The sequence below is a fragment of the Mya arenaria genome, chromosome 12 (assembly GCF_026914265.1).
Source record: "Mya arenaria isolate MELC-2E11 chromosome 12, ASM2691426v1".
NCBI lineage: Eukaryota > Metazoa > Mollusca > Bivalvia > Myida > Myidae > Mya > Mya arenaria.
Window position 1 is genome coordinate 50,504,887 of NC_069133.1, and position 22,140 is coordinate 50,527,026.

Below are 22,140 nucleotides of genomic sequence, written 5' to 3' on the forward strand. Positions count from 1 at the left end.
TGCGACATATCATTCTGCATTTAAATACTTTTAGACACAATAAAGATAATGAAATGGATTGGGAATTGGGATCGTTATTATCCTTGTGTCACACATTTCCTTAAAGTGAAATAAAAAACGTTTATTTTTGGACAGGAATCCGAACAACGGCCTAATTTTGGCCGGGAATAACTAAAAACAAGTCTTTAGAAATCCTCACAGTATAAGATTATTAGATCAGATAGCTTCAAGTGTATTATAATTTCATAATAGGGCTTAAAATTAAAGATTTTTAAATGTATATGCGTATTTATTCAAATCAGTACACTACACAAAGATAGTAAATATTAAAAACATATTTCATTAACTGAAAGCTGGTTTTAAAAAATCACGGACCGGGGTTTGCAAAAAGTTATTTCGGCATTTTTAACAGTTTGAACCAGTTCATTTAAACATGTTTTAATCAAATTTGTTTCGTTAATAATATACAAGACAATAATATATTCCTTCAGTGAACAACGTCTTTTTGAAAGTGGATCTACACAGTTCCAGCAGTAAATCCCCCTTGCTCGTCACATCCCTGGTCGTTGGCGATACACCTTCCGTCAGGGCAGCGCCACTGTCCTTCTGCACACGGAACTTTATCTGCAACAATTTAATAAGTAACATTTTGCAAGAATAACAAACACGATGTTCTCTTGAGAAGATGACCCTGATAAAGAGCATTTGGCTTTAAGAATATAAACGTTTAAAGTTCGTGTAGTAATTAGCATGCGATTAGCATGTATTGAGGAAATTCCTGCAATCTGATTGCAATCTTAGTTTAGTACGAAAACACAACTTCATATAATTGTTCTGTTGACGTCATCCTTGCATTAATCAAAGTTTACGAAAATAATTAGAAAGGAAATATCAAAATACGGTATTTAGACTGATTGATTTGCTAAAATTAAAATTCAACACTATTTGACAAAAACAGGTGGAGAATGTTCAAGGGCGATGTTGAAAACTATCATGAATTTCCAATTAAATATACATTTTTTGAAGATAATTATATAAGACTGAATAAGAATGTTTTCCTTACCACTCATGCAAGGAGGGTCATATTTAACTATTTGCTGTTAAATTTGGATGAAATATCGGTCTTCTTAAATGCTTTAAATGAACTTCCACTGCTTGTATTGTTTGCGGTAGTCATATATAACGTTTCATTTAAAAACACAATAAAGTTGTTACGTGCATTTAAAAGAAATATGTCTTAAACTAAAGGTTATTCAAATTACATATCTAATCCATTCACAGATTTTCGTTGTATTTCTCTGGTTTCTCTGGTTTAATAATTATTTCTACAGCGTATTAGCCAAATCAGCCATTTAAAATCGGTCAAAAATCTCAGAGGATTTCATAAAAGGTGTATCCTCAAATGTCTCAAATGTCCGGAATTATTCTCATGCTTTAGAATAGGAACTACCGCTATTTTGTTTGAAATTTACGACAGTCTATACAAATGTTATGGACTCGATGGGCGTTATCAATTTAGGTTAACGCTTTCACCGTTTTAATTTTTAGCGACCATAGACATCTGAGTTTCCGTCATAAGATGACATAAAAATTATTCTTATATCAATTATTTCTTTGTTTTTAATACTATCTACTTTCGCATTGGAACTCGTCTTCTTCCTCCGCACAGTCCGGAGAACTATCACACACAAATTCTCTCGCTATGCACGAGCCATCGTTGCATAGGAACGGATTCGTCCCACAGCCTTAAATAAAGGAGTTTTCGTTTAACCACAAAAGAGCACCTTCGTACCACATTGATCATGTCGCGAATGTTGTATCAGAATGAGTCTGCTAGATATTGCGGCTTTAGGAAATAAATTAGGAAGTGTCAATAATACATGGAAGAGAAACAGTGGCTCCAGCCGTTTTAGAAACTGTAAAGAATAAAGAGTCAAAAACCTTTTCCGAGCTAGAGACAAAGGCCGGAGGTAACGATAACAATTACATTTGACTCATTTTTTCTTTAATATCATGTTCTTCAGTAAATATGTAAAAATAATGTTTGATATTAAGAGAGGTTTTTTTATTTAACTTTTATAACAAGAAAACTACCGCATTTTTGCTCGTCTTCTTCCTGTGCACAGTCCGCGAACTGGTCACACACCTGGTCTCTCAGTATGCATGATCCATCCTTGCATAGGAACGGGTCCGTTCCACAGGCTTAAAAAGATGAGTGATCGTTTAACCACAAACAATGCAATTTGTAAATCATTGGCCACGAGGCAATTTAAGGAATTGAAGTTGACGATAGTCTTTGTCATATTGGGCCTATGTCATTAGTTACGATTACCATATATCTGCTGTTATATCAAGCGGGAAAAGGCATTTATCTTCGCTTATATATATTTTATCTTACATAAGCAATCCGACAAGCAAATAGGTTAGTTATCTTATGGCTTCATAGTCCAAAATGTTTCATATTGATGTTAAGTGTCGCTAGGTAATGTTGCCACCACTTCAAGGGGTCATGCAGACAGTCTTCAGACACCAAACGTTCAAATATGAGTAAGTCACATACTGTTTCTTCAGTGGTCAGTGCTTAAACAGTGTATACCGCATTTGGTGCAAGTTTTATCCAACACACTATGGCGGAAAAAGATATATTTAACACTTACTGCAGTTTCCCGTCTCGTCGCTGGAGTCGTCACAGTCATGGAACCCGTCACACACGAAGTTACGCGGAATACAGTCTCCATTACCGCACTCGAATTCACACTCTGTTGTAAAGATAACATGAATACACCGTGAATTAGGAATGACTTGTGATGGGTCAGACACCTCATAAAAGATATATGTCCTATGTCGAAGTTCGCTGAGAATAGAATAACCCTACCCACAACTGATCAATTGTATCGACTCTTTTCAGTTTAGTATGAATATTTCTACGAATAAGTTTTTTGGTTAAAAAAAAGACACAAAATATAAGATAACCTATTATATTCCGGAAAATAAACACTAAACACACATGACGTTTTCGGATGCAGTACTGGAACATGTCGAGATTTTGTCGCGAGACTATACGACACGGGCCACGGAAGACACACTAAGAGACTAAGAGAATAAAATTTCACATGGGTAAATTGATGGACTGATCTCTCCAGTAAACACAACAAATTTACTTTAAAAAACAAATGCTGGTTGGTCAATATACGCATAGAATTGGAATTTGTATTTTAAACTCTGTCATAATAACAACATATTCTTGTGTTGAGTGAAATAATTATTGTTGAAAGTCTTTAAGCAAACATTATAGTGATATTGCAGGAAAATTAAAAATAAGAAGATTTTTTGACAGAATCCATGTAGTTGTATGTCATGATATATATTGTTGTTTATAATACGCGAAACGTCAGCGAGTCTTTCGTTACAAACGTGCCATCCTTGCTGAAAAGGGCATTATATATTCAGCAGTGGAACTATTTTTGCACAAACGCATTATTGAGAAAAGAAATGACGAAATACTGTATATTTTTTAAACAGTGCGCACTTGTCAAGTGGTTTCTTTCGGAATATTTACCTGAGCCGCAACTTAGTTCGTCAGTCATGTCAAGGCAGTTAGGAATTCCGTCACACACGAGACTCTGGCTGATACACTGAGCCCTTCCTACCTCCATAGCACAGGGAAAATCACAGCCTGGATAACAGGAGCACTTCATAAGCAGGATATAAGCGTACACAATCCTAAGTCATTCTTGACTTGATCGAACTTGATTTTTAAACCAAATCATTTATCATGATTATCTTTAACATAATTTCCTTTTAAAGACGAAAACTCCACAAGTGCTTACTTAACAAAAATATGACCTTTCTGAGCTTGATTTTTGTATAGACGACTTTTAATTGTCGAGAAATTGAGGCCCCTGGGCTCAGTCATACAATTTCATCTTTATTGCATTTCAACTCAGAAGATAGTTGGTTGGAAAATTATAACAGGTGTGAAACTATATTTATTTATATGTATATCGGTCAAATATGGTATAGATGTCCGATATTGATATTGTCTATCAAGGGGAGTCATACCCCGGAATCACTTGATATATAAGTGATTAATAAGGCTTGACCTTTTCTCAATCGTGTGTATATTTGTAGTGTTTTAGTAACTAGAATTGCTCTGTACCTCACAATCAAAACGACAAGTTTTAAATATATTGTCCCGACATTGGCAATGCCATACATGTAAGATCATTTCACACACGAACTGTCATAGTGTTTGTGATAATGCTTGTGGCCTTCATTCAGTTTTCATTAGTTGAACATAAGGCAATATATGATTGACCTTCTTATCAGAAGATCGTGAGCTTTTCAGAAAATACCAAACAAAAGGACTCATATAACTACCTACTTTAACTACCTACTTTATTCTACGTTATATATGTAAGCATTTATATTCAAAAAGTGATAAGAGTCTTTGAGATCATATGGTGAAAGGCCCAGCAGCACTATGACGTACTTTATCACGTGACATACACACACTTTGGTTCCAAAGCCGAAACATGCACAGAAACTCAATAGCTCATAGTTATGTTTTCTCGTAGAAAACACATATTCTTGTGAATTGCTTGAATTGAAATCTTAATAACATGTATGCTGACATTCACACTACAGAGTAGATGTAAACAATGACTTTTTGACAGGATTCATGTATTGCTTGTCATGATATATATTGTTGTTTATAATACGCTCAATGTATTGCATATCTTTTGTTACAAATTTGTAATCCCTGAGAAAGCATTGGTTTTAATACAACAGTAATAATATTTTAACCCTAAACAAAAAAGCATATTCAGATACAAAATGACGAAACACTACATGTTTTAAAGCAATGTGCAATGGTCATATAGTTTATTCTGAATACTTACCTGAGTCGCAATTTTGCTCGTCAGTCTCGTCTTTGCAGTGGAGAACGCCGTCACATACGAGACTCTGGTCGATACATTGAGGCTGGCCAGCCTTCCCTACCTCCAGAGGACAGGGAAATTCACAGCCTGGATAACAGACGAAGCTCATAAGCAGGATATAAACGTAAGAGTATTTAAATCATTATTTCAGAAAAGGAATGCTCGAAATATTGTGATCAAATTGTGATCATATGTTCGTTGACTCAAATTGGATGTTAAGGACCGATTTCTTGATACTGAAGGTAAACATTCCCGATTGGCTCGAATTCCTAGAGGCTTGAGGTATTTTCGCCGGTCCTTGGGACTTCAAAACAACGGGGTTCGATTGTTTAACAGTCGTTATGACAGGAACGGAATAGTCATCATACTTGTACCATTAAACTCTTTATCAGAAATACAGACAAACAAATTTCTCCAGATATATAACTAGTATCAACTATCCTAATACATTAGCCAAATGACTTGAATTTGGAAACCAAAACAGTGTATCGTGATTATCAATCAAATCTAAAAACGTAAGACTACTGGATTTGTTCCTGCAGCTTTTATTGTACTTATAAACAAATTGAATAATAACATATTGAATGCATGGGTAATTAAAATATATAACATTCATTAAACACTCAAAGGTGGCGTCGGCTGCCGATTATCATCATTCTAGGTTAGTCTTGGGGGCATTACAGACGACCGTGCTAAACATAGTGCCATCGTCGGATACCCTGATAACTTACTACGCTATGCTTTGTTGTGAACCGTGGCTGATATTGTAAGGAAAATCTCGTAGTTATGAATAATTATTAATCAACTGTTACGTATTTGACGAGATATGCCTAATATGAGAAATATGCTGGAAAGTATTTTTAAAGGTAGTCATTTTGTTTTCCGTTTTCCGACTGTTTTGCTTCGTACTATTTGGAATACTTGAACCTATTGAATGATTGAACCACTTTGTGCGGTTTGATATTACAGTTGTTATTAACCCGTTGGTGGATTTTACGACTATTATGATTTTGTACACCGACAAAATGGACGACGAAACGGTGAAACATATGACATTTTGGCAAACGATTTACGAAATTAAGACGAAACGACATGCTTCCTTACAATGTACAGTGCTTTATTCATAAGTATGTTCAATGTCACTTTAAGGATGCATGTCAAAATCAGCAAAGTCAAGTCTGGAAAAGCAGACACCATGAATGAATAAGGGATAAATACGGCTTTAATGTGAACTAAAGTTATAAGAATGTTTTTAACCAAAATGGTAATAGTTAATTAATAAAATACTTATTAATTAGGTGATTTCATATTCGCCTAGTTATTTGTCCTCGGTCAGCTGTATTTCGGGCTCAGGCAAATACAGCTAACCTCGGACAAATAACTATCCAAATATGGAATCACCTAATTAATAACATTATATTAATGAGGCAGTTTCAGTTTCGCAAGATTCCAAAGCAGAAATATGCACTGCCACTCAAAAACTCATACTTATGTTTTCCCGAAGAAAAAATATTCTGGCGAAAGCTTGATATAAAGTTCGTCCACCATTTTACTACAATTTTTTATTATCACCATCCAGGGCTTGGTTGTGGATACTCCTTTTAGAACTTGTTATCGAAGAATAACTTTTCGCAACACGCAAATTCATTGGAAGAACAGTTGTCTCTCCTGCCTCATAAATACTCATTAAATCGAGATTGTGTCAGTCAGTTGTCCCACGGTATTTAAAAAGTGTGACGGAATAAAGACCATAGTTACCGACGATGCCATAGTGTATACAATGATAAAAGTTAAAAACACGTAAAAGTTCAATATATAATTTTGGATTTTGGATGATTTTGGGATTGTTTTTAATGACTATCAATCTTTGAGCGTTCCAAGAGGATAGGCGCATTCTTAAGATACCTTTATTGATTTCAAGCATATTCTTAAAATATAAAGTATCCCAATGCTTGTTTAGTTCGATTCGGGCTGAGGCACTACGTAACACTGCAAAAGGTTAAATCAACACAATTCAGACATACCTCACACAGATTCTATACGAGACAACAAACGAACAAAAACACAGTCATTCCACGCACAACACACCGGAGACATACCACACAAAAACACCACTGATATACCACTTACAAAACACCATACACATACCACACACAAATCACCACAGAAATAACACAAAATACAACACATACGTACTACAAACAAACTTCAACATACATACCACACACAACACAACACAACACAGACCTACCTCATAAAACAATCACAGACATACCAAACACAACAGAACACAGACATTACAGACACAAACCACCACAGAAATACCGTTAACAGCACCAAAGACATACCATACATAAACATCACACACATAACACATTGACACCAAAGACAATCACCAATCACCAATCACATCGCCACAGACATATCACTCTTAAACCACCACGTAGAATCCACACACAAACACCACAGACATTGCCACATACAAACACCACAAACATACCAAACAAAAACACCACAGATATACCAAACACAAACACTACAGACATACCAAACACAAAACACCACATGCATACAAAACACAAACACCACATACATACCTCACACAAACACCACATACATTCCTCACACAAACACCACATACATACCAAACACAAACACAACATACATACCAACCACAAACACCACAGACATACACCACACAAACACATCAGACATACCACACACAAACACCACATACATACCACACACAGACACCACAGACATACCACACATAAACACCACATATATACCAAACACAAACACCACATATATAGCAAACACAAACACCTCAGACATACCACACACAAACAACACAGACATACCAAACACAAAAACCACAGACATAACACACAAAACCACCACAGACATACCACACACAAACACCACAGACATACCAAACACAAACACCACAGACATACACAACACACCTTAGACATACCAAACACAAACGCCAGAGACATAAACCACACAACACACCACAGACATACCAAACACAAACACCACACACAAACACTACATACATACCACACACAAACACAACATACATAGCACACAAAAACACCACAGACATACCACAAACAAACACCACAGACAAACCAAACACAAACACCACAGACAAAACACACAAAAACACCACAGACATACCACACACAAACACCACAGACATACCACACACAAAAACCTCATACATACCACACACAAACACCACAGACATACCAAACACAAACACCACAGACATACACAACACACCCTAGACATACCAAACACAAACGCCAGAGACATAAACCACACAACACACCACAGACATACCAAACACAAACACCACACACAAACACTACATACATACCACACACAAACACAACATACATAGCACACAAAAACACAACAGACATACCACAAACAAACACCACAGACAAACCAAACACAAACACCACAGACATAACACACAAAAACACCACAGACATACCACACACAAACACCACATACATACCACACACAAACACCACATACATACCACACACAAACACCACAGACATACCACACACAAAACACCACATACATACCTCACACAAAACACCACATACATACCACACAAAAACACCACATACATACCACACACAAACACCACAGACATACCACACACAAAACACCACATACATACCTCACACAAAACACCACATACATACCACACACAAACACCACATGCATATCACACACAAAACACCACATGCATACCACACACAAACACCACATGCATACCACACACAAACACCACATGCATACCACACACAAAACACCACAAACATACCACACTTAAATACCACACACAAAATACCACATACGTACCACACAAAAAACACCACATGCATACCACATACAAAACACCACACGCATATCACATACAAAATACCACTAACATACCACACACAAAACACCACATACATACCACACACAAAACACCACATACATACCACACACAAAAACCAAAGAAGTACCATATACAAACCAATTTTCTTTGCCACAGATGGGCCGAACTAAATGAGCGAATGCCATTTTCTAGGACGTTTGTATTACCAGTAGTGTGCGTACATTTAAGAACACATTAATCAATCAAACTATAGCCAAAGTATATTGAAACGTTCAGTGTTTATATAAGAGGACATTGTTTCTCAAATATGAATTTGAAAAAAAATCTAGACTAAATTTGAACATAAAGTGTTACGATTGACAACTACCTTGGCACCCTCGCTCATCCATCCCGTCCTGACAGTCCTCAAACCCGTCACAGATCTCCTCCCGTTTCAGACACCTCCCGTCCCCACACGTCACCGCGCAAGCTGGATCGTTGTCACCTGGTCATGAAGGCGCAAGAGTTTAAATACAACTTTTGAAAAAATATATTCTGTTCCCATATCTGTTCTAATAAAAAGCTTTGTCATCCTACTTCATGGGAGATGCCAGTTTCTAGAATGGCGCCTCCCCCTCCTCCAAAATAAATCTCAATCCTTGAACAAAAACGAACAAAATGAACACCTGTTTTCACTAAAATACATTTTTGTCCTCAAGATATGTCTGAAAAGGAACTACAATAGTTCAAAATAAGAATGTGTTTATTTGAGTTAGTTATTTCACAAAATGCCAGCTGTTTTTATTGAAGACTTTTAATGTCATTCAATGACTGATTCCTAAAAATAAACTTGATTGAGTTCAATTATGCAAAGAATGGTACGTCATCAACGACGCCCAATAGGCTTAACTTATCATCCTCTGTCAATTTGTACATATTTTTCTGATTTGTCTTTTTAAACGTATTCGATTATGAGTCTATTCACCATCGACGTGAACATAAAGGATATGGTTAATTACGTAGGTAAACAGACCTACCCATTGAAACAACAATGGGCTATTGTCTGAAAATCATTATGATGTACGTATAACTTTAAACACGTCACAACATACATTCAAAGTAGACTGAGTCGTCCACGCATTCCACCTCGCCGCTACACACGAGCTGCTTTTCAACACATGCATCCCCACACTTTATTTCAGACTCCGAGCAAATGACTGAAACAAAACGTTTTGTAATATAGCGGTGGTAAATATATTTTGAAAGAGCAATTCTTATCTCTATGATTAAGTTAAAATTAATGTATTGACCAAGTCACATTATTTTATCGTGATTATTTTAATATGAACGGCAAACCCCAAAACAATATTATTTTCTTTTTTAAAGAAACAATATGCGTAAGTGTGGCTTATATGTTTTTCCTCACACTCGGATATAAGTGTCATTACAATTATATATGAAAACAGAAAATCTTTCTAAATACTTATATACACACTAAGCACAATTAAGCATATCATCAAGATACACGTGTGGGTAACATGTTGTTAATCAGTGGTATGGACGACTACGTAAGCAGACGCGGAGACAAAGTAGTACCGAAATATCAGTTGATAACATCAATGTTATGTCACACAAACCAACGTATCTATACTATTTTATAAGTATCCATTTTTTTCAACCAATCTCACCACAACCGTTTTCGTCGTCACCCAAATAACAGTCCTCCACACCATCACAGACTTGGTCCTGATTGATACAAAGATCTTGATTTTCGCAGATATGCCCACTGCAATCTGCAATGAATACTATTGCCTTTATCCTAGCGATTATTTTGAATTTCAAAGGGGTATTATATAAGAAATCAAAAAAACTTGATGTGAGGATGACATTTTTACAGTAAACGATCGCGAATAGAAGGTATAGGGAGGGATTATTTTATTGCAGCGCCGGAATTCATAAAGCATCTTAAGTCGTTTCCTAACTGAAGTCGATTTCTTAAACTTTCATTTAGTGTTTTCAATATTAAAGGATGTTCCCTAAATTAGTTTAAAAATGATATGTTTCAGGAATTAATCTTTTATTGCATATAACCATTGTTATACATTGTACTTAAATTAATAAATTGACTAATGTTAGGTTGTTAAAAGAATACCAGCCCAGTTCTTCTTAATATCGTTTCCAATAACACAGTTTCAACACAGTTATCTCAAAATGCCAGTATTTCAGAAAAGTGTTTTCTGAATGTAACTGTATTAAGTGTATAACAATATGGACCATTGCATGGTTTGAGGACATGTCCTGAATTGTAAGGAGCAGTTGTATACATAAAAGTATACAATAGTACAGCTTTTATTTGATCCATACCCATATGTCGCAAATCCCTGATGTCATATTTTCTTATTTACCTAACGCTTAGACTCAACTGTCCCACCAGCTTCGTCACAACACTCACCACTTCAGGATGACAACAAAATTCTGAATATATTATTTCGAGTATAGAATATTTCACATTATCAGCAAGAAAAATATTACCTTGTAAACAGTCTGCTTCGTCTTTTCCATCGCCACAATCCGGATAATCGTCACACCAGTAGTCTTGGCTGAAACATCGACCCCCATCACAATCAAACTCGCCTTTAGGACATATTTTTGAAACCTCTGTTGCTGAAAAGAAAATCGACGATAATGCCCAAAATTTCTTTGACAGTTTCTTGATGGAAGGCAGTACATGGCCTTATGTTAGAAATCGAATAATGCACAGTGATGTACTTTATGGGAAATTAAAAAAAAAAAAACACTTTACAAATCTGCAAAAGCAATAGCATATGTGCCAACTTTAAATATATTTACATGATGTCCGCAAGCATCCACAATATCTTTAGAATTAAGTGTTTTATTCCGTTGTTATTAACTAATTCTACTAGAGAAACAACCTTGCAAAGTTACCGGATAAGTACCTGAAGGAGTGACAGAAATATTATCATAAGCATAATTATTTCAGTTCTTAAAAATGGTTTTGTACCGACCATTGGCACACTGGAGTTCATCTGTCCCATCATCACAGTCACGTTTTCCGTCACAAAAGTTGCTCTCGTGTAGGCATGTGTTCACATCACAGTGAATGTGGTCAGCGGGGCATTCTGTAACCAAATGTGATAATGGCTTACAGAATAAAAAAGTAACATTACTATGTTTCATTGTTATCCTGGCCATTAAGAGAACTCAAATGTCACGTTTATTTATGGTCTGAAATGCTTGTCTCGAAAAGATATAACGATAAAAATAACTTTCTTAAAGTATATTATTTCTAATTTGCTATAGTTGGTTAATGCACGGACGTACATAACACATGTGACCGTGTTAATAGTTGCATAACACACCTATCACACCAAATTTCAAAAGCATTTGTGAAGAAAGTTGTTAAAGTAGTAAATGTAGTAATGCTTTTAAGTTTGTGCACGTAAACTACTTTAAACCCCCGGTAAATTAACATTTTTCTGACCGTACCAAGGCGGTACCTAACAATCCTTGATGAACATACCTAGTTTTTTTATAAAGTATATATGCACTGTGCTGTTTTAGGAGAGTTATGCTGTTGTTTCATGTTTCTTGTTTGTGAATTTTTGCTTTTGTGATCTATGTCTTTGGCGTTTACCATGTTCCATTAAACAGGGTGTATGTTTTAATTAGGGATGGCAACGAGTAGTAAAATTGGTACTCGAGTACTCGGACAATCTTCCGATCGAGTACTCAGGTACTCGATTACTCGGATAACTTGAATTGGAATTCGGGAAAGACAAGTCCGCGTATACATGTATCGCTCATCTACATTGTGCGTTGGTCGTTATATTGGCCAATTCATCTATAAATAAGACTGTCATTATGTACATTAACAGTGAAATCAATAAAAAGAAAAAGAATATTGTTTCATGCTTTTAATTTGTCGTTTTCATTTCATTTTAAACGTGTATATGTATTACAATATAAATGGAAAGTAAAACTCGGATCATTTTTGAGCGTCTAGATGATCGAGACTACACTCAATAATGAACAACATTCAGTATATCAATAAACGAAAATTGTTTATAAACTGTTTAGGTGTTTACTCTACGGAAATTTGAAATGACAGTTTTCCTTATCAATATCCTCCAATCAATTGTGTAAATCATTGCAATAGATACGCCCATTCAGGAGTCATTGCAAGTAACGATCGTTACTAATTCGCTCGTCAACGTCCATTGTTTGGTGAAAACACACTATAATTTGTAAACAATACAATTCTGTAGGAAATATACCGCTATTAAAACTTTGCTAATTGACATCAGTGCTATTTGTTAGGGCCCTTTGTTGACAATTTGCAACTCACACAACAACTGTCAAATAGTTTATTAGGGTCAATTGTGTACACAGCGGGGATTAGAGGGGCCGAAGATTGTCGGCTTGGAAACACGAAAGATCTGTTACTTGAATTTGGTTAATTTTATAAAAAAAAATATATTGTTTCGAGTGATTTGATACTCGGTTACTCGGATGATTGATGGAATACTAGAGTACTCTGGTACTCGTTGCCATCTCTAGTTTAACATTTGGCTAGTAAGCTTGTTTATGTAGCCTTTCACATAAGTATTTCATTAAGTAGTTACAACGACTAAATGAAATGTACATTATTTACAATATATATGAATTGTATTACACGTAAACTTACGGAACCCAAGCTTAAATGATTTTTCCCTGAAGCCGAGTCCTTTAAGCCAGCCCTTGCAAGTGTAATTACCCTCGTCACGACGGGTCATGTCGTCAATGTGTAGGATCGCGTTCCGGTCATGTGTGGTGTAAACAAAATAAGGGCTGCAAACATATTCGAACACATGTTTGATTAATACATAATACAAAGTCTAACTAAATATTGCTTTAAAAAAAGCCTCATTGCGTGGACGTAGGTGAGATATAATCAATGATTAACAAGGAATATGTACTTTTGGACTGGAGACGAACTAAAGTAGGCGTCATCAGCTGGTCCTGACCTGCATATTACGTATCGAGTTCCTGTGTTTAAGTATAAAGATCCTAGTGCCAAGCATTATTTAGTTATACAGTGGAAATCGTTATTTGACCTTAAGGTCACCTTGACCGTTAACCTACTGGCTGGAAAATCGATAGGGGTCATCTACAAGTCATGACATACTGGCATTCCAAGTATGAAGTTCCTATGTGCAAGCGTTCTTTAGTTATTATGCAGAAAGAGTTTTTGACCGTGCGGTCACTGCTACCTATACTGCGACCTTGACCTTAAACCTACTGATCGCATCATCAATTGGGGTCATCAAGTAGTCATGATCCACTGGCATACTAAGAATGAAGATCCTAAGTGCAAGCGTTCTTAAGTTATTGAGCAGAAACCGATTTTCACCTCACAGTCACTGCGACCATAACCCTTTTGATCCCATAGTCGATAGGGGTCATCAAGTAGTCATGACTCATTGGCATACTAAATATGAAGTTCCTAGGTGCAAGAATTCTTCAGTTAATCAGATTAAACCCTTTTCACCTCAAGATCACCGCGACCTTAACATTTGACCAACATATCACAAATCTAATCGGACCAATTTCTGGACATGACAAACTGTTATAAAAAGTATGACGTTCCTGGGTTGAAGTTTCCTGCACAGCTACCTTGACTTATGACCTAATTATCTTAAAATCGATAGGTGTCATGTTCTTGTCATGACCAACTTACAAACCAAGTATAAAGATGCAGGACCCAAAGAATCTTCAGTTTTCATCGCAAGTCAAACGCGACAATAACCTTAGACCTTCTTATCTCAAAATCATTAGGGGTCATCTGAGGGATATGCATAATAAGTATGATGATGTTCCTGGATAATATACTTATTAAATTACTGAGAGGAAACGAAGAGTGACGTACATACTAACTGACTAACTAATTGACGAACAGACGGACGAACGGACAGGGTAAAAGCAATATGTACCCCCCATTAATGGGGGAGACATAAAAAGTTGGCTGGAAGCTAGTATTACGCTTTTCGCATGTCTGATTTAAGGACAATGCTTTAGCAGAAATAGAACACGAACTAACACAATATTTCCTGCAAAGGCAAATAGCCATAAACATATGTATGTTTATCCAAAGCTATTCTTGTTTTGTTGTTACCTCGGTTGACTTTGATGAAGCTTAACACGATGCTTTGACCAAAGAAATGACAATCGTATACTTTACGATCCTAATGTGTTCTTAGTTACGTCTGTAAAGTTACGGACAGAATTGATGCGAAAGATGTTCTTACGAAATGTTTATTTGAACGCAGTTTATCTTAAAACGAGTTTACTCCTGGAAATCAGCAATTATAAGCCTTACTATATTGACGTAGACGGGGACCTGGTTACTATCTCAAACACGTATCGTATATCAATATCTTGAGTTAATTTTCCTATGAGCAAGGTTTAACGAGAACGTTATGTGACAGATAAGGCTATGTACTTTTTAATGTACTGGGAAATGTGCACGATATTTCTAGTATCCTCAAAATGTCGTCCAATGTCCGTATCCTTTGAAATGTTGAGATAAAACTGATTTAGCAATGCATTTATTAAAACGTGACACTATTAGCGTCTCGGAAGCAACTCCAATTCAATGGATTTAATCAAAAAGGTCATTAGAAGAAGCAACATGTTTAGTAAAGTTTAGTTAAGATGAATTACATCACGGATACAATGATATCACTATAAAAAGACGACACTCATCAACAATTATACAAGACGTCATAATAATCAATCTGCAATTGTTCTCATGAACTTCGAAAAAGACTGTTTGTTGAAAACACATAAGATGGATTGTTACATTTTAATTAGTGTGTGTACTTATGTAACTTCGCGGCAGTTTTTGTACTGGGTCGGAAGTAGACCTCGAAATAAATAATCAGAGAATTTGGAGTTTATGTTTTAACTAATAATGAAGTAATCCTTTGAAATTAAGACAATCTTCCTGAAAAACAATATATGTTCATCAAACTATTTACTTGAAATGGCATAAACATTGATCAATCAATACACTGTGTAGTACTTTCGAGGTTTATTTACAAAATATGTGTAATACAAATACTTGGTATGCTATTTTGCCTATCTCTAATATAACGTTACGGATTTGAGTCCCATTAAATTTCCCATTTCGTTACCACATAAGGAACACTGGTATTGCCTCCTACCATGTATACAGTAAATTCATCAATATCATCCAAATTATATTAGTAAATAATGAATTAAATAATCATCATTCATACCGTTGGCTAGCAATCCTCGACAGAAGTTTGCCTTCCTTGTAGAACTTTAGGGCCGGAGTGATTCCAGAACCGGTGCAAAAGGCGCTACAGAACACCTGTACCAATATTGATGTAGAATATGGTAATGATATATGTTCGTATTTAACAATTAGGATCCCTGTATATTCGTGTACGTTTATGGAAGTTAACCTAATAAAGTGTATCGTTTAAATTGCGTATGCTATGATTTGAAAGCTGTTCAGTTAACACAAAGTTAACCCAATAAAGTTTATCTTTTTAATTGCTTATATTGTTTTGTTTTTTTTCTTTTGAAAGCTGACTTTCACGGAATAAGTCAGTTCATCCTTTATTGGACGTATAGGACATACCATTTTAAGAAGGTCCTTTGAACTGTGGCTGTGGACGTATAACAGCCACTCAGTATTTAATCACTATGTATAACTGTTCATGCTGTTGTTGTAATCACAGCTTTGATATTTATCACCTAAAGTCTTTTGCAATATCGAAACCACTTTCGCACTCACTACGTTAATGACTCGCTTTTCCAATATCACTATCATCATCAGCATCAGCAGCTATTGTGGTTTCGATGTCGCTATCACCATCGTATGATTATGACGTCATTTCGGTGCTGGTGATTGAGTATAAGGCTAAGTAGTCTATTATTTTATAACAAATGTTTAAAGTAAGATCTGACCAAAAGGCCCATATATTCACGAAGACTTTCATCTCTATGGGAGCACCCACGTTTGATGTATGAAATATTGCGATTCCACACATAAAACAACAGACTAACCTGGTTGAGCTCTCCGCGAACAGCTGTAACGTAGTCACCCTCCTTTATTTCTACTCCCTGCTTCTTGATGGTCAACGTACAGTTTTGATCAAACGTTTTGGTATCTTCAATAGCTTTAATTTCCACTTCATTATCATCTAATCGGATGTCAATATCTGCTTCCAATTCACGTGCCCCATATTGTTCTTCGGTGTTCGAAGGCAGTGTTCCCCCGTCTGTGGTTGAATTCAATTGTAAAATGTATTGAAATAGGGCAATCGTAAAACTTTGGCAACTATTGACAATTATTTGTGGCCGCGTCTGGCATGAGCTGCAACGTGGTTACTGATTATTTATGTGATATTGTTTTAAACAGTTTTACTTATAATGAGACAATGCATCAAAAGTTGATTTGTCCCTGTGGTTTAATAATTGTTTTGAATCAGGCAAATAACAAACTTATTTCGCCGTGTCGCTTATGACTTGCGCACGTTTTATATTTGTATTGAATGAAACGAGTTAATTTAAATCCACAACTTTGCGCAGGCTGCTCACTAGAGACAAAGGTATTGACTCATATAAGTCATTACTTAACCTTGAAAGTCATTTTAGGAATTAATTCTTACAGATAAAACAATGCCAGAAAAAAGTCTGGTCGACAATAGCTATCATTGTTTAATGGAACAGTGCTTCGGTCAGATAACTACTTTACAACGATTGAAATTTGAACACACTGTACGTTTATGAAAAGCGTAATCAAGAACTTTTACCATGACTTACAAAACTTTACCCAAAGTTCATAAATAAAAAGGAAATTTATTAAAAAAGAAAGACAATCAACAGGATGAGAACAAATTGTGTTTTGACTTCTTAGTTTACTCTCTGGTTACAGTAAAATTATGCAAACATACAACTTTACAAATAATTGTTGCTTTCCGTTGATGAATATGAACATAATAAATGAATGTATAAAATGCATGGGCTTATAAGAAACTCACACACAAATTGAATATGCAGCTCGTTAAGCACTGGATTAGCTAAAATAAGGACATAGTTTGGTTGACTTGACCATTAAATGAGGAAAGAGCTGAAACATAATTAAAAATGTTTAGAGTGATTTATTAATGTTATGAATTTTTAAAATGCAGTAAATAATAAGTATTTAGGATGATGGTATTGGTCATATTTGCATTTGGAGAATTCTTTTTAACCATAATTGTGTTATTCTTTTTTAAGTATGTCAATATTATGAAGTACATTAGAAAAGAGTACTCATCTAATCATTAACATATATAGTTCAGAGTGAAACGGTGTAATATTAAAACCTCATGTTAAACAACACTTTATGTGCGATCGCATTGCGGTATATATTTGAAGAACACCTACTAAAAGTTAAAAAAACGAAAAAGAAATAGTTATCTTTTTGATATTATGAAAGTGTAATGACCTTGACCTTGACATTTCAGAAATCGGTTAATTATGTGACTTAAAATGAAGAAAAGTAGTAAATAGGTGTATGCAATACATTCAGATCTACTTTTGATTTGCGCTGGGACATTTTTTCATTAGACATGCTGTTAGAAACGTAAGCTGTTTTTGAAAAGATCTGAACCATTAATATGATTGTAAATGAAGAGTCATACAATTTGGTCTACTTTCAACAGTTTATGCCACAAACTTAATCCACATCAATTAAAAACAGAAAACTATATAGGAGAATAAAAAATGGGGTATTTGCGATACGCCGACCATTACCTTGAGTTTAACGTGGTCTTTTTTTTATTTTATAAGTACATTACGAGAGAAATTATATCCATGCGGATAATCATCCTAATCTAGTTAAAGATTTTTTTTATAAACACGATAGTTTTTCTTAGTTGACATTGAATGGCGTCAATTTTGGACGCCATCTTAGATTGAAAATTGCTTGTAAACTTTCCCTTAAGCATGCAGCTTTTGACTTAGTTGTCAAACCATTAATAGTTTAATAGCGTGAAATGAAATAAGTTTGTTTTTGCTATGGGAATCCTTTCACAGTTATTTGCCACAACAAACTCTGTAATGATTATTGACAACATATTTCTTTTAACAAATGTAAAAGCTTTTTCTAGAAATAAAAAAAAATAAAAAAAAGAAGTACGTTTTCAGTCCATTACATTGGCAACAAAATCATTTTGGTGGGAAAATGTTGCCATTGCAACATAAAGGCGTACTACAGAACACAATAGTAAGTAAAACTAAACAAAGATATTAACTACGGTCATATAACAATTTATTTATTATGATAGTTACTCTTTATGTTATTAAAGTGACTAGACACCAGATGATACCTTTGCAAGAAAAAAGAAAATCGTCAAAACTTCATAGACTGATATTGTTGTGAACAACGCATTTAATAATTCCTTCTGAGGTATCACATCGCTCACGATCCGTGTATCTTTCGCATTGTTTGCGTATTTTTTCTATTCGAAATTTACTGAGATTGCCTAACATGTAAATCCCAAATGTCAAATACCATTCACTTGAATTTGCTACAAATTAAATGTCATTGATTTAAAGAAAAGTGAATAGCTATATTTTATCCGAATTCGATTTGTTTATTTATCTTTATTTGTAATAAATGTAATTTGTCTTACCCGCAATTCTAAACAGCAATATCAACGTGCAGGCTTGAATAAATTGCATGTTTCTATCATGTAAATTAACATCCAAAACATATAAACGACTGGCTTGCCTTATCTTATATAAACAATTTATACTTGAACATGGAACGGAACACGGTACTCAAACATAAAAGGACCTGTTGTATTCAAATCCGGTTACTGTAAATGCCTAACATTTAACAAGGATCTGTTAAAGCTGCACTCTCACAGATGGAACGTTTTGACATTTTTTTTAATTTTTTGTCTTGAAACGAGAATTTTTTTGCGTAAATATCTGCAACCAATGATAAAAGACTGCTGACAAAAGATCAGATTGCAGCTTTACATATTTCCGTCCCAAAATTTATGTGTTATGCATTTTTCTTAAACCGTTAGTAGTAACGGTTTAAGCCATGAAACATTAGATTTGGAATGGAAATATGAAGTTCTGCGATCTAATTTTTTGTAAGCAGTCTTTAATCACTGGTTAGCAGATATTTACGCAATATTTTGCAATTCCAAGACAAAAAATGGAAAAAGGTAAATCTGTGAGAGGGCAGCTTTAATATTTAGTTTCGGTTTTATATTCATTTGTAAATAACATGTGATAACAACGTGATAATCTTACATGAATCCCTCATTTGTCATTTTGATTAGTCTGGGCATTTGCTATTTTGATTGAACTGGACACCATCTACTTTGATTTGTCTGTGCACCAGAAATTCAATTGGTCTTGGCACCTGCAATTTCGATTGGTCTTGGCACCTTTTATTTTTGATTGGCGTCGCTCTTTCCATTTCTAACTTTTAAATAAATGTTCTTGGTGATATATTTTGTTTCTGAAATCATATTAAACATCTTGATCTTAAATGTAAAATGAACAAGGACAAAATTATTTGATTACAATACCATTTTAAAGAGACAGTATTACAAATATTATCCCATAATTAGCATTAAACAAGTTGGCCAAACAATTATTCCAATAATGGCCTGTCACGTCAGAAGAGCGGTCGTCATTTCAATGCCACTGACATTTATTGTGTTGCTTTCCTTAAAATTAAAAGAAAATGATTAAAACTAGTTTAGTTCCATGTATTTTTATAGTTGGCGTGGGCATATCCACCGAGGTGCCCAAACAGAACCAAAAAAGCATAAAGCTGTCGACTTTGGTTTGTTTGAGTTGACAATAATATGACAAAATCTGTCGTTATAAAGCCTCTTCGGATGGACACAAAATTCGCGAAATATATAAAACACTGGTGGCCAACAAGTCAAAAAGAAAACAGAACAATAATGGTTTGTTGCAAACCGAATCGTTCAAGTGATGTTCATCTCGAGGGATATCGAAATAACGAGAGTACGTTATACATACTAATCAATTCTTTATTAAAAAGCCAACTGGAAGTCGAAAAGAAACGACTTTGTTGTGAGTGTTGTCTTTCTACCCCCAACTCCCCCCCCCCCCCCTAAAAAAAAGAAGACAAACTATTTTGTTATTTACGTCTCTTTCCACCCAGAAAATAGCAAAACTAAGCAAAGTGAAAGAACAACAAACTTTAATGCACTATGACAAATAGACGTTCGTCTTGTAGGCAAAGATACAAATTAATGTAGGCAAAGATACAAATGAATGATATATAATGATTTTTATGTCAGGGTCCAAAAGACGGCAAAATGTTTAGCCGTATTTCTGTCTTGCCTCTTTCTGAGTGATATGCACATTGAGAATACATATTATTACTACATGTACATTTCAATCTAAAGAGACTAGCATAATACCCAAATAATAGCCAAATTCCTGTTTAGAGCCACAAGATAAAGACCCGAGAGAAACTGAAAGGTACACATATAACGTCAAAAAACAAAGACAAGACATAGTATTACGTCAAAATATTTTCGTTTATAATGAATGGGACAACCGCATTAAAAAGGTCTATGAAACAAGAGTTAACAAGGGGAGGGGTGATTTTTTTCGGGAGAACTCATCCTCACTCTTGCCCATTAAGGCATTTTGTTGTAAACTTTCTGAATTGAAACGAGTTTCCAAATGATTTAAAACCGATATCGTTTATATTATCGAACATCTCGTGGGATCATGTACATAAGTGTCAAACACATGCTGATTAGAAGGGGTAAATACCCGGTTTTCGTTTTTTCGGATAAACATCCGGCTAATATTCCAATCATGACACCAACTGCCTAAATTGTATTTTAAATTCAAAAAGGATAAATAAGTGAGAATTTGGAAGAAGTATTTGGAAAATTTAATTGTGTATCTTAAACAAATTCAATTTTGACCTTTGATTTACATCGGGCAACTCTTAAACTATTTGTAAATGTTTGTATAAAATCGATTTAAGTGCATTAAGCTAGAGGTTCCAAGTTAAGGTTGTTTGGGATTTAAGCCTGAATCTAAGGTTAAAGTCCAACAGAATACGACAATTGTCGAAGCGCAAACTTCGCTTTGTTTCATGTTGTTTATTAAATAAAAGAATATATAATTTGAAAGAAGGTGCCTAATTGTGTAGGAGATTGCAAAACAAAGTTAGACAAAAATACATTTGGGAAATCATTTTTAATTAGATTCATTGATGTAAGT

At 35.0% G+C, this 22,140-nt stretch overlaps 1 protein-coding gene across 3 annotated transcripts; it reads right to left on the reverse strand.

Annotated features, from left to right (window-relative positions):
* Positions 1-268: 268 nt before the first annotated feature.
* LOC128211606 (sortilin-related receptor-like) lies at positions 269-19,690 on the reverse strand. Of its 3 annotated transcripts, none has more exons than XM_052916589.1 (15): positions 19,536-19,690; positions 16,921-17,135; positions 16,125-16,219; positions 13,532-13,674; positions 11,853-11,966; positions 11,359-11,490; positions 10,515-10,619; positions 9,939-10,043; positions 9,215-9,331; positions 4,902-5,027; positions 3,560-3,676; positions 2,658-2,759; positions 2,095-2,202; positions 1,635-1,745; positions 269-624 (listed from the first exon to the last, which is right to left on the reverse strand). In XM_052916589.1, exons 1-15 carry the CDS (start codon positions 19,582-19,584, stop codon positions 518-520), a joined length of 1,746 nt encoding a protein of 581 aa, XP_052772549.1. In that variant the 5' UTR covers positions 19,585-19,690; the 3' UTR covers positions 269-517. The 3 variants fall into 3 exon arrangements, with proteins under 3 accessions (XP_052772549.1, XP_052772548.1, XP_052772550.1); XM_052916588.1 differs by having other exon boundaries at positions 10,515-10,631; XM_052916590.1 differs by lacking the exon at positions 10,515-10,619.
* Between the last annotated feature and the right edge of the window lie 2,450 nt (positions 19,691-22,140).

Coding starts and splice junctions, on each gene's coding strand:
- LOC128211606 (XM_052916588.1), bottom strand. CDS start 19,584: ATGCAATTTATTCAAGCCTGCACGTTGATATTGCTGTTTAGAATTGCG. Junction 16,220..16,920: donor TTCGCGGAGAGCTCAACCAG/GTTAGTCTGTTG, acceptor ATATTGGTACAG/GTGTTCTGTAGCGCCTTTTG. Junction 9,332..9,938: donor CGACTCAGTCTACTTTGAAT/GTATGTTGTGAC, acceptor CTTCATGACCAG/GTGACAACGATCCAGCTTGC.